General features: G+C 39.0%; 1 protein-coding gene across 12 annotated transcripts in view; it reads right to left on the minus strand.

The window, feature by feature from the left end:
• The window catches only part of INPP4A (inositol polyphosphate-4-phosphatase type I A), a 113011-nt gene that overhangs the window by 11009 nt on the left and 84594 nt on the right, over window positions 1-17408 (minus strand). For 6 of the 12 annotated variants that reach the window (XM_042809584.1, XM_042809585.1, XM_042809589.1 and 3 more), the window contains 8 exons: window positions 16031-16249; window positions 14150-14420; window positions 11603-11635; window positions 7936-8108; window positions 6520-6643; window positions 5374-5500; window positions 3257-3397; window positions 1861-1958 (listed from right to left, as the gene is read on the minus strand). In XM_042809584.1, the coding sequence (XP_042665518.1) occupies window positions 1861-1958; window positions 3257-3397; window positions 5374-5500; window positions 6520-6643; window positions 7936-8108; window positions 11603-11635; window positions 14150-14420; window positions 16031-16249 (1186 nt within the window). The remainder of the gene's footprint in view (window positions 1-1860; window positions 1959-3256; window positions 3398-5373; window positions 5501-6519; window positions 6644-7935; window positions 8109-11602; window positions 11636-14149; window positions 14421-16030; window positions 16250-17408) is intronic. The other 6 variants (XM_042809593.1, XM_042809590.1, XM_042809592.1 and 3 more) reach the window with 3 other exon arrangements.

The raw sequence follows: 17408 nt of genomic DNA on the forward strand, positions 1-17408 counted from the left end.
ACATCACTATGCTGCCTGTCCCTAGAAGGATCTGTTTGTATGTTTGTTTCCTGTTGCCTGTATAATACAGGTTACACAACTGCTGTTTATAATACCACTTATTTTACAGTTAAAAAGAAAAAAAAAAAAAAAAAGAAGTTATTCTCTCCTGAAAAGGGCTCATGGGGAAGTATTTTGCACTTTGTACATCTCTGTACATGCTGACCATCACCACAGAGGAGGCACAAAACATACTCCCAGCCCTTTCTTGGACAAGCACACTTCCAGGTTTGTCCATGTTTCAGTTTTTCACAGAGCATCTCTAACACATCTGCTGGGACACCTGCATTATTTTTTTTCACACTTCTACTCAAAACTTTTTCTTAATATTTATAACCACAAAATATTTGTCCAAGCTAGACTGCGAGACCAGGTACAGCATGTCCACATTTACTCAGGAAAAAACAGTGAAGCAGAACAAAATTTTGGCAGAGGGCAGATTTTCCCTCTCAGAGGTATTCATCTCATTGGCAGGGAGCTCAGTGTTACAACAGGCAGCTGGAGTGAAGGAGAAAAGGCGGGTGGACACAAATCCGTTCTGCTCTGTTTTGCTGTTAAGGTGCCTGTTAATGCCACCTGTCCAACACTGAACATTAGCTTTATTCAGAACTTCAAGTTACTCGAGGCAAATTTCTGTTACAAAAAATGAGTGTTGGTGAAGCTTGAAGTTGTGAAGCCAGTGCTCTTTAAAAATAAGGGAAAGTAAATATAATGACAAAACAGAGTTCAAAAACAAGAAAAAGGAACAAATGACAGGACAGAAAACATACTGCAGGATTAAACAAAATGTTAACAGAAAAGGGCAAAAGCTAACAGATGACTACATCAACATGAGGTTTGGGAATGAGGGAAGAGACTGAAATAAAGGTATGAGATAAGGAAGACTATGGACAGAAAGGAACAGGAAAAACAGTAGAACAAAAATCAACATAAATGGATGAATATCTGAAGTTTACAAGACAATCTGATATGAGACTACCATATAATAAAATACAGCTTAAGATTTTGCAGCTAAAACTTCAGTGAAAACTACCATGCCCAATTGTGAGTGACTAGAAAGGGGGGGGACTCTCAGCTGCATCAAATATAATACAGGGTGCCTGAAAGTGTTATAAGCTACTTCAACAAATAGCATTCTAACCATCCCATTGCATGTTGCTGCATTTCTGTTTCTGCAATAAAACTGCAATTTGGGGAACAAGAAATTAGTTCATAAGACATTTGGCATTAATGATAACAAAGCAATTGTCACAGTTTCTGGGGACACTTGAGCCACTTCTCCTAAAAAAAAAAAAACAAACATAACAAGCAAGACATTTTCCTAGATTACCAGTAACATTCAGTCTTGCAGCTACTGTCCCTCTTCCACATGCTCGACTTCTCTGCCGTTGGCTGCAGATGTGACAATTACATGCACAAAGGATAGGCAGAGAGGACATGACTAAGAGGCTTCAAAAAAATGGCAGTTGCTCTCTGTACAGGTCACTAAGAGAACATGACCAAAAACTGCACACACAAGTGCTGCTGCTACGACCTGTCGCAGCAATCTCACTGCATGGCTCTATGTTCATAAGATATATAATGCCACTTGGAAAAAGATTCAAAAGAAGATTAAGGAAAGGAAGGTTATTCAGACTGAACTTTGAAACACTTGAATCTACTCAACCTGCAAATTAAAATAAAATTATTACGTAGTAAAACTGCGCTGCATCATTTATTGGGGGCTATTGACATGGGCGTAACAACACTTAAAGAACTAAATTAAAACAAACAAGTAAGAAAATGAGCCTGAGAAGTTCTACTAAATTATCAAATACTTACAATCATCGGGCAAAACTTCCTTGAACTGCTCAAAATACGAATTTAACCGCACTAAGCTTTCCATGTTTATTACTTCTTGCAGTGAGGTGTCTCCGAACCTTTAAAAGGTGAAGAAGGGAAGTTAAGTAAACTTAAGGTAATTTTTCTCCTTTTCTTCAGGACAACTTCACTCGGCAATATGACAAGAAAACTGTTTAAAGATTCATCCCAAGAAAGTGCTGACACTCAAACGCAGAGTAAAGCATAGCAGGAAAGAGTTGATGTGATTCACTCCAGAAAAAGAAATATACAAGTGTGAGGAGAAATGTGAGAAGGAAGGCAGAAACAAAATGTTGTAGAAAATAATACTTGGGCTTTGGTATCCTGCTTTCAAAATTAGAAACCCATGTGGTAAATCATTTTGCCAAAATTCAAACTTTAAGTTTGAATAACTATATATAAATAATAACTGTAGCTTCAGAAGACAGGATCAAGAACTTCTATTTCAGATGTGAATGAGAAATATGGATCCAGGAGCGATAAAATGTGAAAGTAATAAGCACTCATCACTGATGTGATCCACATCACTTAACTATATACATATATTTATGTATATGTACATACATGTATACACACATGCACGTGAGTATGAATGCACACCATACTGGTATCTACAACTATGGAGTCAACTTGGACTCCCTTTATAGGCAACAGAGGACAACAAAATCTGCTCGAATGGCTTAGTCTGATGTTTTCTAGTTGTCTACCATCATACAGCACACTGATGCCACAACATGCCTGTGCCTGACTTCACTGAGCACTCCATAAGAACAGCAATTGTCAACATGCTCCTTAAAAATACAGCTAGAACTGAGCAAACTGGTGGCTCCTCCAGAACAGTTTCCCTAACAAGAAGTATTACACAACTACATTCTTCAGCATTACGAAAGCAGTGCTGTGTTATATAAGTAATGCTACAATACATTAAAACAAAGGTCCATCTAGCCCAAGACCCTGGATTTTGACAGCTTTCCTCCAGAAGAGGAAGCCTAGGGAAGAATGCTAAACCACCAGGGCAAAAACACAATGATAGTCAGAGTAATCTCATCCTCCAGTGACCTACCACTCACAGAGGTGAGAAGCAGCACATCTGTGATAAATACGTCTTCTCTTTTGAAACATAAACCTGTATTAGAAACAAAGCCATGAGACAAGGACCTTCACAGCTATGTGCCATATGAAGAAGTACCTCCTTCTGTTTGTCAGCTTTGTTCCACGCTCCCTGGTTTGTGTATTGCAGGAGAAAACGAATTACTGTTAGCAATGCAAAAGCATTAACTCCACAGAGGCACCCTATCAGCAGAACAGGAGATTGCAGAACTGCCATCAAGGCTGAGCTGCAGAAACAAATACTCACTTCTCTGCTAGGGTTTGCTGCTCATTGATCCCCACGTTGAAGAGCACAGGCTGAACCCTCAGTAACATGCCACTTTGAATCTCTCGCGGCAGCAAATCAAACAAGGCGCTTGGCAAAGGGATCCTCACGTTAAATCCATCACTGTGAACAAAGAAAGAAATATTAGATGAAGATTCAGAAGCATCATTCTGAGAATGTGTTATTTCTGTGAAGAGGGCTAACATCCACAATGCAATCCCATTATTAGAAAAATCAGTATCAGTCAAAACTGGGGACTTGAAAAAACTGCTGCAGCTTGCTCCTAGTTACAAAAAGTTCTTCTACTTCAAATACAAACCAGCAACAACAACATTAATTTTATGTTCTCATGGACATTTCAATCCAATCTGTCAATTTTCTGACAAAAGCTGATATTGCTCTTCTCATTAACATTACTGCTCTAACGTGACTTAGGGACAAAAAAGCCAAATTTTGGCACGACCCCATCTTGAGTAAAGTAGATTTGAGTTTAAAGTGATAATGTTTAGTGATGATGCATATGCAGAGGAAGATTTGTTTTTAGACACAGTAAGTAGTGCTGATATTTCAGAGCCAAAGGACAAAGGCAATGACAGGAGTGAACCAGAGCATAAGCCAAAGAGAGAGCTAATGAGCACTGATATGGATCATCATGACTCAAGTTCACAAGTCAGCAGGTTACCTTGGGTCTACTGAGCCAAGGCAAAGAGCCCTGTGTGTGCTTTACGTCATGGTAAACGAGAGGTAATACCCATAACATCAGTGCATACCACCTTACATCTGCTACAGGCTGACACATGGTTGCAAATGTTACTGGTAGCTAGGTCAAAAGTCACTCTGATCTGAGTGCTGTTTAATCTAGCAGCAGCAGGACCTTAAGTCCCTATAGTTCAGCTTTCCTATAATAATTTTTCTGCTCACAACACACTGCCAGCATGTACACTCAAGTATAGCAAAGGAGCTCTGAGAAGCATATAGGGCAATCAAAATTGGTATGTCCCACACATACCTTGGATAGAAGTAGAAATCATGCTGTGACTGAAAGTAAAAAGCCTGTTTTCATTTCTAAATGTAAAGCTCCAAACTGTTTGCACCAAAATAAATAAGCATGACTTTTCATTCTCATTCTAAGGAAAAATCTCTACAGCAACATTATCAGCCCTGAGTGCAGTGAAGACTGTTTTCCTCTTGATTTGCATCCTATGGCTGACAGCAGGTTTTAACTAAAGATTTTCTTTGAGAGGGATTTTCTGTCAGCTCTCAGCCATTCCCAAAGGTCTCAGCAAATTCTGTCATGTACACAACTGCACTGCAGCCCTCCTTCAGCTAGCACACTTTTTATTGCATGTGAATCTGAACTTAATTAAATTCCTCTATGGATCCTTACTCTCAAGAGTTGTAGCTGTATTTCAGATGTAGACAAAGTTGTGCAGATCTTCAGTGGAACTTGGTACACCACACTGACCAAGAAAGCCTTACCTCCTCCAGAAGTCAAATTTGAAACTAAAACATTTAAACACTGACTTCTGTGAGCGCTCTGTCCTTCCACCCACTCTTACCTACCTGTGAACTGGCTCCCTCTGGGTAAGAGCACAGAACATCAAGTCAGCAACTATAAGTTAAATTCAGTTTGTCTCTGCTAGCTAAGAAATTGATCATAAATACACAGCAGCCAGCAGCTGCCTGATGCTAATGGTCAACGGCATATGGTAAAGCACTGTCAAACTTATCAACATCAGTGAATTTCAGACAAGGAGAACAGCATAAAAAAATCAGTCTGAAATTTACAAACAGCACAAGTACATAAGAGAAGACTGAATAATACTGGCTTGTGATTATGGAAAACTAGGTTGGGATAACACTGACTCATAAAAATACTGTCACGATTTGGGCTTTGCTATATATTCCTTTTCAGCTTAGCTCTCTGTAAAATTAAACACCAGTAAAAAATAAGCTAGTCAGCTACCTAATAATTCTCTAAAGTTCTGAGAGGAGAGAGCAGCACAGTACAAAGCTCATAATTCACTTGAATTTTAAGTGCAGCATCATCGCTTCTGCATTCTCCCACCCCACTTCCTGCTCTCCTCCCCTTTGCTCACCGATTCCCAGTGATGACTGGCAGCATGTCAGTAGATGTATTTGATGTTGCCTGAGTTACTTTAAAGGTTACATTCCTCAGGTCCATGATTCCCAAACTCATGTCCTCCAGCATTGCCAGCTCCTCACCTAAAACAAGGAGGAAGAAGTAAATTGTAATTATTACCAATTATGTGCAACTTCCCTTTATTGATTTGATTTGGGCTGCAGGTCATCAATCTCATGAAGAAGTTCTGTGGATAAAGATGCAAGGCAGCCCAGCCCACCTTGACCTACAGCCTGCAGACAACATCATGATCAACTTCATCAGTTTAGCAATATTAGAAAACACCAACCATCCAGCACAGTCTAGACTACTGGATTTCATGTAGATTGTACTCTCATTTTCCAATTTAGGTGATGCTGGTAAGTGCCTTCTCTGCACTGTCAAAAACAGGTTTTGGCATATTGTACTGCAGAATCTTACAACATAGTCCAGATTTTTTCAGTACAGTGCTCCCTAACTGGCACCCAGATGGCTATTCTGACACAAGTACAATACTAGCAAAGGATTTTTCCTTTTTGTATTCTCTCTCCAATCTCACTTTGTATAGTAGGATTATGAGAGGTGAAGAAAATTGAGGAGGCATATTTCAGGTATAGTTTCTCTCAACTTACTGCAATATTACTCAATTCCTTTGTTGGAAAAACAAACATAACAGTCTTTTTGAAGAAACGAAGAGAAATCAAATTGATAGCTCTTTTTCTTTTTCTTTTTCTTTTTTTTTTTTTAAGCTTTATCCTTCTTATTCCCAGGCTGGATGAGGCTTTGAGCAAACTGGTCTAGAAGGAGGTGTCCCTGCCTATTGCACGGGGGTTTGAACTAAATGATCTTAAAGCTCCCTTCCAACTCAAACCATTCTATTCTATGTTTCTATTATATCACAAGACAAGTTTATTTGTATGTTTTCAGAAGCAATTTAAAGTGAATTCAGAGTTGTTAGTGAATTAAGCACTCCATTTATAACCTGGTTTTGCATTTCAATTTTGGAAAACATTTTGTAGCTGAGCTGTAGACTGTACCAAACACTTGTGGTCTGCCGTAGCCAATTTAAAGCAGGATTTGGTGATTCAACAGCTCCTGTCTCCTGCATGCCCTGTGCTTTTACCGTAAGTACTCAGCAGGCTCTCAAACTGCGCCAGCAAGCCAATGGTGTAGAGCTGTCTTAGAAATCCATCATCATGCAGGCAGTTCCTCAGCTTGATAATGAAACCACATATGAGAGCTGTCAGCTGTGGGAGAGAAAACACAAAAACAAAAGGTTCTTCAGCTCCAAATGAAAACAACAGAGCATGTAAGACTGAGGTGCTATAAAACCTGTTAGACTGATGCTCAGTAACTTTTTTTTTTTCCCCACTTGCAGCTAAAGAGAGACAACCAACCAACAAAACTCAAAACACTCCTAACATCTGATTTAGAGGATACTGCCTTCATCCCACATGTTCTCCCAAGGCAGACTGTCATTGATCTTGCAGCTATCCGCTTTTCTTGACGTGACCACTGCTGTTAGAATCTACAACTTACAAACTGTGTTAGTTACAGATGGAAAAGCAAAACTAGTTCTAAGCTATGAATTTTGATTGCATGAATAAAAGATTTTTTTTAAATCAATATTTCTAAAAAGCTTAAAAACGCAGTGTCTGTTTTCATTATGCAAAGATTCAAAATCCTCCAGTTATGAGGTATTCTGGACAAGGCCCCAGTGCTGACCTCATCCTAAAATCAGTATTAAGATATCACACTAGCACCAGCTTTTCTGTCAACAAAGGAAGTTCCAGGGTGACTGCCAGATACTAGGTATGCAGGTGTATAAGTTACAGAGCTAAACAGAAGAGATGAGTCTAAAGTTCTATTTATGATGAACTGATGATTGGTAAACATATTCAAAGCGTCAAATCAAAAAATCAGGTGCATTCTGAAGTTTTGTATGTGAAAAAACATCTCTGAATGTATCTCTTTGGAATACTATGTTATGAGACAACAACAACCCTAACAAATAACATTCAAGAGAAAAGCTTCCTTGAAATAAAGGAAAGAGATTCTAATTGCACAGGGAAGTATGCACCCTAAGAAGGTGCAGTGAGCAGAAGGGATGTGGAAAGTTCTTAGTGCAGACACCTGCTAGTCAATGGTTGACTCAAAAGAGACCTCAGCAGGCCCAGAAACAGAACTTCTAGAGAAACCTCAGCACTTGCTCCTCCTGATGTGGCTGGGCTTCTCTCCCTAAATGATGTTGGACTTGTTATTTTTTCTTACGCTAAAAATAACTATTGTCACTATCACTGGCACAATTTGTTTTGAAATCAGAAATGTATATCCCAGGAAACATTTAATTAACATTTATCTTGTTGAGCACATGAAGTGACCAATAAGACAGCACAGCACAGTCTGCAGGAGAAGATCACACTGTTAAACTTGAGAGGACAGCAGACATGTAAAATTCTGAAAAAAGCCAGCTTTCATATTTCACAAAAACCCAATGCACGTCCCAGTGCAATCAAACCCTGCAAATTTGCTTGCTTACAGTTTGGCAGAAGACAACATCCCTGCGATACTGAAGACTCAGACACAGCCCTATCGTTGGGGCACTGTCCTGCATTAACAAGAAGACCATGGCTTTCTTGGCCTTGTCACTCATCATGGCCACGCAGTCCGTGAGAGTCGTCAGCAAAGGATAAAGGGCTTCGCTCCACTCGCCTGGTTGAAATAAATAATTAACAGCACTTTAAGTAAGTACTTTATCTGAAACAAACAAATTATGTTAAGGAGCAAGTTACTGTAGCAAGTTAAGGTTGTTGATAATCCACATGCAATGCTCATTTCATTTTGGCTGGCCAGTTACTCCCTGCTTGTTATCAATACAGAGCGGTTATTGCACGAGGAAAACATGGGGAATTTGACTGTCTGAGGCTGTTAAGTCTTTCCCAGCCATGTAATAGCTCCCCAGTTTGTGCCACAGAACAAGTCATACAATGGCTGATTTAGAAAGCCTTAGCAGAAAGACGAGCACACTCTTGTGCATATAACTTTGTGTACACATTCAAACACACCCGTTCACAGTGCACACAGGGACAGTCAATATGGAGCCCACTGCATAACTAGATGCATAGGGAACATCTCTTTAGCCATCTCTGTGAATGAGATTTCTCACAAACACCTCTGCCTTTTGTGGAATCGGGTATATCGTTCAATGCCTCACCATCTTAAAAATACTCATCCTCAGGTAAGACCACGCTTTTTTTCCATTTGCAGGAGTCAAAAATCAAAGAGGCGAAGGTACTCTTTCACATGCTCATGTCTGCTAAGTAGCTTTGAAAGTCTACATCAAGCTAGCAAGAAACACTAAGTCTAGCGATGTAGATGAGAGCTAGCCAAACCCTTGAAGGTATCAGGAGTTTGACTTTGACTGAAACACATGAACTATGTCCCAGAGTGACGCTGCTCAAGGTCCTACACAGGAAGTGAAGAAATACATTTAGATTCCCAAAGTCCTGTTTTAGTACCCCAAACATTTTATCATTCTTTCTGCCTAAAGAAATTGCTCTATCTTAACATATTCCATAGGCTCAGTGTCTTTTCTCTCCTTCTTTCATCTTTTTTTCTCACCAATTTTTAAAAACCATTTCCAGGACTGTATGAAATATTACTCAGATCCTGTACCAAAAACCATTCTCTCTGCAATGTTAGGAGAAAGCAGAACAGAAAAAAAATCACTCTCTTTAATGTACAGAACGTTGAAAGAGAAGAAAACTTCTCTTTTTACAGGGAAAGACAATGCGTTTTTGTAGATAAAAAGCACCACAACCACAAGACAAGTGACCCCAGACTGGCTGGCTGTACAGTCATGGCATCATGCAGCTCAAAGCCCACATGAACAGGGTCAGTTCAAGCCTTTGAAAGGAAATTGTGATTTTGACTCACTTGCAGGACTGAAGAGCTAGCAACAATAAATGTTTCTTTGATAATCAGCCACACAGGGAACTTTGGAAGTCAGCTACAAGAAGCTTAGCTGACAAGATTAACAGAAGTATCCTTTTTGCTTTTGTTCCATGTGGTAGATAGATAATCTATAAACCTCACAAAGGGGAAGTTATTTGGCTCTGTTCCATTGCCACAAAGAACGTAAGGAACATCAGAAGAAAAGCCAAGGAACTACAGCTTTTCTTTTACATCCCATTAAGTATTTTTCTCTCAAAATAAAATTGCTGCCTTAACATGGGTCTGTAAATGACCAAAAAGCAAAATACAGATGATAGCAACAGAGCACTTCTCTTAATACATTTAAGCGTTTTTCCATAAATTGACAGAAAGAACTGAGGATATCTTCTAGCACACCAGTATTTCACATACATATATGAATGCAGTTGTTAACTCAGTCGAGACTGCAGTGTGCTTGGCAGTACCTCATTTGGAAGATAAATTTATCTTTGGTAATCACAAACCACACTGATGGTACACCAGCATGCCTGAAAATAAAGCAATCTTCAGATGTTTTCTTCTCCCAGAACTCACATACAATGCAAGAGCTCATCTAGGGCAATAAGCAAAAATCCTCTCTGCTGCGTGTCTTCTTGGCTGTAGACACTGGCCATGAAAGAAAAAGCCCCTTGCTAATTAGCAAAATCCTAAATATTTTTCACAACCTGCTTCACAGACATATGCAGCTGTTAACTGTCTGATCAATGGCAGTTGTCCTTAAAAGTAAACAACAACAAAAGGAATGACAGGTTCAAATGAGGTCAAAATATTTCACTGACAGAGTTTAAATAAAATTGAAAGTGTTCACCAGGACTTCCCGATCCTTCTTCTGTCTACTGCTCATAATTTACCTAACAAAATCTTAATTCTGCAAGAATATCTTCTATCCAATCAATCAATGGCACCTTTACACACCAGAAGGCAGTAACTTTTATGTGAAATCCACTCTGAGCACAGCTTTTATGTTCTGCGAGATGACCAGAGCGTTTTAAAACTAGTTATAGACTCCAATGCGCAGATCCAGAGGGAGAATGATTTGGCAAAGGGCCTGAGACAGTGAAGATTCAGTGACTTGCTACACACTTAAAATCACAACCTAGCCCAGATGTTGACTCATCTTGGACACAAATCCCACTTCCTAATCAGAGGCTTCTGCTTCATGATAGAAAGTTACTCTGTCTAAAGACTGACACTGAATAAACCTACAGGAAGCTTGTCATCTGCTTTAGATGTTCTGCATTGTACATTAGACACCAATGTCTAATTAAGTACTTTACTGCACTGCTGCCTCAGCCATTTCTGCTCAAGATGCAGTTGGGGTGCATCTGGGTGCATAGCTGGGGTAACCTGATTGCTTTTAATTACTCCAATCTTAAAAATAACTAAAACAATATTCATTCATAGCTTGCAAGGACTATAGAGATGCTCCAGCAACTCCAACTTTGTGCAAAATGAATTTTATTCATTAAAAGCACTTTCCCAGTGATAGAAGGAAACAAGGTGGAGAGCTGGGAAGAACACCATTAGGTTCTCTGAAGATGCAAATCCTACCTGCACAGGGGCTCTACTTTTCATGTATTTCACTAAACCCTGTGTATTTCTCTAGACCACAGTGTAACAGGACCAAGAACGAGCCACCACAGTGTTGAGATTAACCTGCTCTCAAATGGATAAGATTACAGCCATCCAGAAGGGAGACTTTGGAAAGGCAACACCAGAGTGTAAAAGTACAAGGGGAGAGAAAAGAAGACTAACAGTGTGAGGAAAGTCTTCCAAATTCTGTATTCCGACACATCAGATTTGCAGTGCCCAGTGCTGCTCGCTGTATACACCCAACACAGATTTTCCACCAGCCTTGTTGACTGCTCCGTGTTCTGTTTGAGATCTCATTCAGAAAGGCGAGTTCCATTGCACGTACAAAAGGACATGACTGAAAGGTCACGAAAGTCAGACTCCAATAGACTTTAGTGTTATTTGGAAAGTCACTGTCACCTACAGTAGTCAGTTGTCACTTTGGTTTCTCCAAACCAAACAAGTGTTCTCCCACACCTGAGAAGTTACCAGATACATGCTTGAACTATTATATAGGAAATAACTTCTCAGTATGTTTTGGTAAGTCATGTGATATCGCAGAACACTGACATTTGAAAACAGTCGACCTGAACAAAAAACTTGGAATTTTCAGAAGAAGCAGAAGCCATGAATGCACATACCTGGCGCAGATTCTTCCGGAGCGGGGCTGCAATCTGCACAGAAATGGAGGGGCAACATGCATGATTAAGGAGCAGCAACACAGTCAAAACATAAGCAACTCAAATGCTCAACACCAGGGTTCTCAAACTCTTTCACCGAGTGAACAGGAGCTCAGCAGATAGACTCCTTTGCCTGTGGGCACCAATAGCACAAGCTGCCTTCTTCACTCACTGTTTCAGATCAGGAAGACACGAAGACAAGGATCTGGAGACAGCTCCCGCCAGCTCAGAGGGTCTCTGTGGATCACCAGCGAGTGCGCTGCCAATTCCAGTGATTCACAGGGCACCATTTGAGAACACTGGTCCAGTGCAACTACAGAATAAGCTGGCTGAAAGGCTGCTACTCAAAATAGCAAAAGACTAGCAGCAAATTCAATGCACTTAACAGAAAATTAAGGCATCCATGCTGCAAGTGTAATCTTAACTCTCCCTTCTATCATTTAGGGCAGTATTTTCTTCTGCAAGCATTCACTTCTAGAGAAATGCTCTTGAGTGTTTCAGTAACATTCTGCTCTCTCACCAGTTCTGGAACTATCTTCAATTGTTGCTTTTTGCTTTCCACAAAAAAAAAAATAAATATTGTCTGCTCTCTGCTCAGTGTCATTTATTCGCAGCTCAGAATAAGTAACAGAAAAACTGTTAGCTCTATGAGCGTATGAGAAAGAAAAGCATTAAACGTTGCCATTATGAACTGAGACTATTTTGTCTCTCTCAGCTATTCCCATCATCAGTTGTAGAAAGTGACGCAGAAAGGGAATTTAAAACACTTAAAAACACTTAAAAACACTTAAAAAAATTAAAAGAATACAATTTAATAATAAAATGCGATCAAGCATCTGGCTTGCTCTGGCTTACAGTGAATTTCTCAAGTGCAATTTAGCTCAAACTTTTCATTAAGACCAGACACCTAAGGAACAAGATTCGCTTTCCAGCATTAAGTTACATTTATCCAACGCCGGCTGACAGAATTCAGATTTAGCCCTTACACTGGGAAATGGCAGCAAGTCCCTCAGCTTTAAAGCTTGCCATGCTTACTGATTTATCTGTGTCAGATTCTGTGGATTTGGGAAGAATTGTTTTCCATTTTGGGAGGCACACAGTGAGAGGTTCTGTAAACTCTGATACAAACAAAACCTTTCGTAGGTAAATGCAACTAATTCCATCTTCACATTGCATAGGATTTTCAGCAGATGTAAAAAATTATCTGAAAATACTGGGTAAATGGAAAGAAAATGATTGTTCTAAGATGCTTCCAGCATAGAAATACCTTGGGGAAAGATTCTGTTATCATCCACAACAGATTTTTCCTATTTTTTTATTTTTTTTTTAATATGAACAACATAATACTTCTAGTATATGAAGTTCACTGATAAAACTTTCATGTAAATGCTACCTAAACTAGCCAGCAAATAATGACATTTAAAGGCATCAAAATGGTAAAACTTAGTAAAAAATTAATAGACAACATTCTGAATCAAGACCCAACTCTCCCATTATAGTCCTCTTTACAACACACACAAATGTCAGTCTAATTTAGAAAAGTATTGTAATTTAAGATACTAAGCAAATCAAACGTAACAAGAGCTTTACAAATATACTACTAACTTTTGTTTTTTTCAATTCCTTGTTTTTCTTACAGGCACTGTCTTCCAACTTTACTATAACATTACCAATGGAATGGACATGAAGTCACAGATGCACAAAAGGCCATCGAACGGTAAGACAGAACAGGACAAAAGGAAATGAAAACACAAAATCTCACTTTGTCTGGGCATACCTGATCTATTAAGACAGTCAGACTACAATGGCTACAAGTAACTAAAATGAAAAGAAGTCAAATAGGTACATATATAACTAAAATAATTTTGAAACTTAATGCAAGGCTGCATTAAACTAATATGGATCTCTCATTCGCGTCTTCCTCACCCTGCCAACTCCTACCTTCCAGTTATACGAAGCCTAACTAATTGAGCTCTTCAGCACCACAGCTTTTGACAGTTTGGGTTAAAATCTGCTTTAACCTCCCATAGATTCACTCTTCCAAGCTGAGCTCAGCCTAACGGGACTACTTGGCTCCCCTCGTACACTTTGGCAGCCCAGTTGGGATCATTAGCAAATCACTTCTCTTGTGCTTTATTTAATCATTTACAGAGGCTCACTGTAATAAGCCTTAATGGCTGCAAAGAAGCTGAAGCCAAGAGGAAAGCTACCAGAGGTGACTTTGGACATATGCTAACCCAAACACCTGTTCTACTAGCTTAAAATATCCAGCAGGAAAACCAAAAGCCATTGCCATTAGTGAGAGATTTAGCGATGATTTCAGTGAGGTTAGGATTTCAAAGTTACGGACTTCGCAGCTGCCAGTACACCACCAGCCCTCTCTGCCTGACAACAGGGTGTAACACCAGCACTGAAATAAAGACACATGGAAGAATGTCATGAGGCTTAGAAACGATGCCAGCGCACAGCAAGAGAGCAGAAGTGAGAAGCGGTGTCTGGCATACGCACTTGTCTTTCTGAGAGAATGGCATGCACAGGATGGGGTGGATGATGGTGGTGGTGAGGATGTTGGTGGTGAGGAAGATGAGGTCTCATTTACATCTTCTGGATTTATCCAGTAGGCACGGGTGTCCCGATTACCTTTCTTACTAGTACAGCTGATGTCGCACTGGAAAACGTCTTCACAGCTGTCACTTTGCAGGCGCTCCTTCTGGAGAAGTTTGTCCACTCTCTGTATAATGCACTCCAGACTTTTGTCAACATTCAACCAAACCTTCTCCTTAAAAGAAAACATTCCTTTCTCAACTTAAAAAGAAAAAAAGACATTAGGTAACAAATCCCTCCATTTTTCTCCTATAATTTCAGTCCCAGTCCTTTTGCAAAGTTTCTGTGTACTCAGAATTACAACATTAGTGCACACACAGACTCTCTCTCTATAAATAACGTACGCCAGCGTGTCAGCAATATGTAGCAAAGTCAGTGCACGGTGAATTGTAAAGTTACCTTTGAAGTACATTTGCTGAACAATTTTAAGTGCCTCTTCCTTCACTACTATTCACTATTACAGTTGGCACTGCTGCTTATTCTTTTAGACTCTAAAGTTTGACAAGGAAATGCTTTGCCAGTTTGGCTGATAAACGTTTACTTTTCTCCCTTAAAGGTTCAACTCCTTAAAGCTCAGAGCAATTAAAATTCAGTGACAGTCTTTCCTCCCTTTAAAAGGGCAGCAGGAGATTATATTCTTTATTCTTTTCAAAGCCAGGAAAAAAGGAAACAAGAACCAGCATTTCCTTACATGCATGGCTGAGCCCAAATGCAAACTAAATGCAGAAAATAGTTTTAAATTCAGAAATTTGGTGAAAGAGAAGAATATCTCCATTTAGTCAGATAAAAGCTGATCTCTTGCTCTATTTTTAAAAGTGATTATTTCAGTAAATGCAAATGCTACTTTCATAGAAGCTGGTCAAAGAATTGGTCTTAATGATCTATTGATTTTGTACTGCAGATAAACTTATTCAACAATACAATTAACTGAAATAATAGGAAAAAACACTTCTAAAAAGATTGCATAATAATTATAAACAAACATACATCTTTTTTACTTATGTAACTCAGTAATAGATAAAATTAGTATATTATATTTAGCATCTAATTAAATGAACTGGCCTTATTAGCTTGTTATTATTTTAAGCCTGACCCTCAGTCAAAGCATGCCAAAACAAAATCAGCAAGGATCCATTTCCAAAATGAATTGGATCACATTTCTAAATTTGAACAATTAATTGTTTTTTTAAGTTACCCTGATCATCTCTGAGATTTAATTTACTTCAATTTATACTACACAATGACAGAATTTACACGGACCAATTCTTGTGTCAACTGGCAGTTTTTGTGCAAATACTTTTTAGAAGCTGTTCATCATCAAAACAGAAACGGACAGCAAGTCCCAAATATTTAGATGAGAATACAAAACCAGAGAAAAGTTCAGAATACTGAACTGTATAGCTACCACACGCAAAATATGCTTCATTATGGAGAAGCGTAAGAGCCCTTTGTAGTATGGTTAGTTTACTTTAAAAGCTGCTTATTCTCCCTTGGAAGTGACTTAAATAAATGCACAAATTGTGATGATCTCTGCTGCTTAGAAGACCCAGAATTATTTATTAAAGCCAGTCTGTAGCCCTGTGCCAAGCAGTAAATGCACACAGGGTGGACTGAATGCCTTTGCTAGTTGACCAGTTCCTACAGTAGGTGACTAAGATGCATACAAATATACTCCAAAATATGAAACCTAAGCATACTCATGAGCAGATACAGACATTACAAATAAAAGAACAGCAAACAAAAACTAAAAACAAACTCCATCATCACCCCACAGAGCAAACATACCCATTCCTCTTCATGCCAGTCCACCTGCAGAGAAGATCGGCTGTTTCGTCCTGTCCATCTGGCCACTAGCGTATCTTGATCGTTCCTCAGCATCACTTGTTCCCCTTCTCCAGAGGTTGGAGATGCCTTTGAAGCTATATAATCTGGCCTTGCAGCATTTAGTCCATGTATTGAATTTGCTAACAACTTGCAGTCACAGACTGTGACGAGTTGCCGGGTCTAAAAAGCAATAATAACCCAACATTTTAATGACCTTTCCATTATTCTGTACACAATCTTTATTATATTCTTTTACAGAAAGAATAAAAAAACATGCACTAGTATTCTGCAAAGAAAACAACAACTGCTTTGGAGTCTCTGAGAAGCTATATAGGATACTCGAACAGAAAGGTAGGTTTCCAAAGTCTTGCAGCTACTGAAAACAATATGCAGTAATAAATGTGCATAAATAAATAAATGTGCAGTTCCTAACAGTGCTATTTGCACTTCACCTTCCATTTGAAGAAACCTTCAAACAATGTTCAGACATGTTTATATTTCACCTATCTGTCTCAAATTATTGCACACAAGACTTAAGAGAAAAGTTGAAAATGTAACTACTGATCAATACAACCTGTTTCCTTTATTAGTAGTCTTGTATTAAAGGATAAGTTATGCGAATATGAAAGAAAAAAAAAAGACCCGTTCGTCCACTAAACAAGAGAAAGCCCTCACTATGCTGTGTGTATACTTTGTCCAGCTGTAGAAAATCCTGTGGATTAATCATATATGCTGCAGTGCCATTTAGAGTAAATATTATTACTAACACATTTGCATGTGGTCACATTACCTTTTGTGGCTTACAAAGGTATACACATAACCCCTCAACTGGGACAATTTATGGCTAACGGACTGAGCATATGCCACTGCCATTGCTGCCATTTAGAACCCTGATCTACTTCAGGGTCAGAAGCAGTCACTAAAACTGTAGTTGGCTTTTGTCCCTGTAAATGACTGCTTACAGTCTGTCTCCTGTTAACAAATGTCAAGAAATAACTGACTCAATCACTAACTCAGGCAAAGGCTGTGTCACCATTATTCCTTATTTCACCAGTGAAATACCACAGAAGAGTTTCATCTATGTAAGCTTTGCCCAGTTGCTGCTGCTTGACATATGACTCAGAGGGGCATTAAAAGAAACAACATGGTTGTGGAGAAAGAGAGTATAATAGAAAATGAAGAAATGTTCATTTCTGGATTACAGTGAATCAATAGAGGCAATCAGAGGACATTGTTCTCCACTCTCAAGGCAAGGAAGTGTGAAGAACAGGAGAAAAAACAAAAAGTGCAGCAAATAAGCAGATTTGATTTTTTTTTTTTTTTTTTTTTTTTTTTTTTT

Source organism: Centrocercus urophasianus, unplaced genomic scaffold (assembly GCF_019232065.1).
Source record: "Centrocercus urophasianus isolate 14NV4802_14NV808 unplaced genomic scaffold, USGS_Curo_1.0 seq_12, whole genome shotgun sequence".
NCBI classification, from domain to species: domain Eukaryota; kingdom Metazoa; phylum Chordata; class Aves; order Galliformes; family Phasianidae; genus Centrocercus; species Centrocercus urophasianus.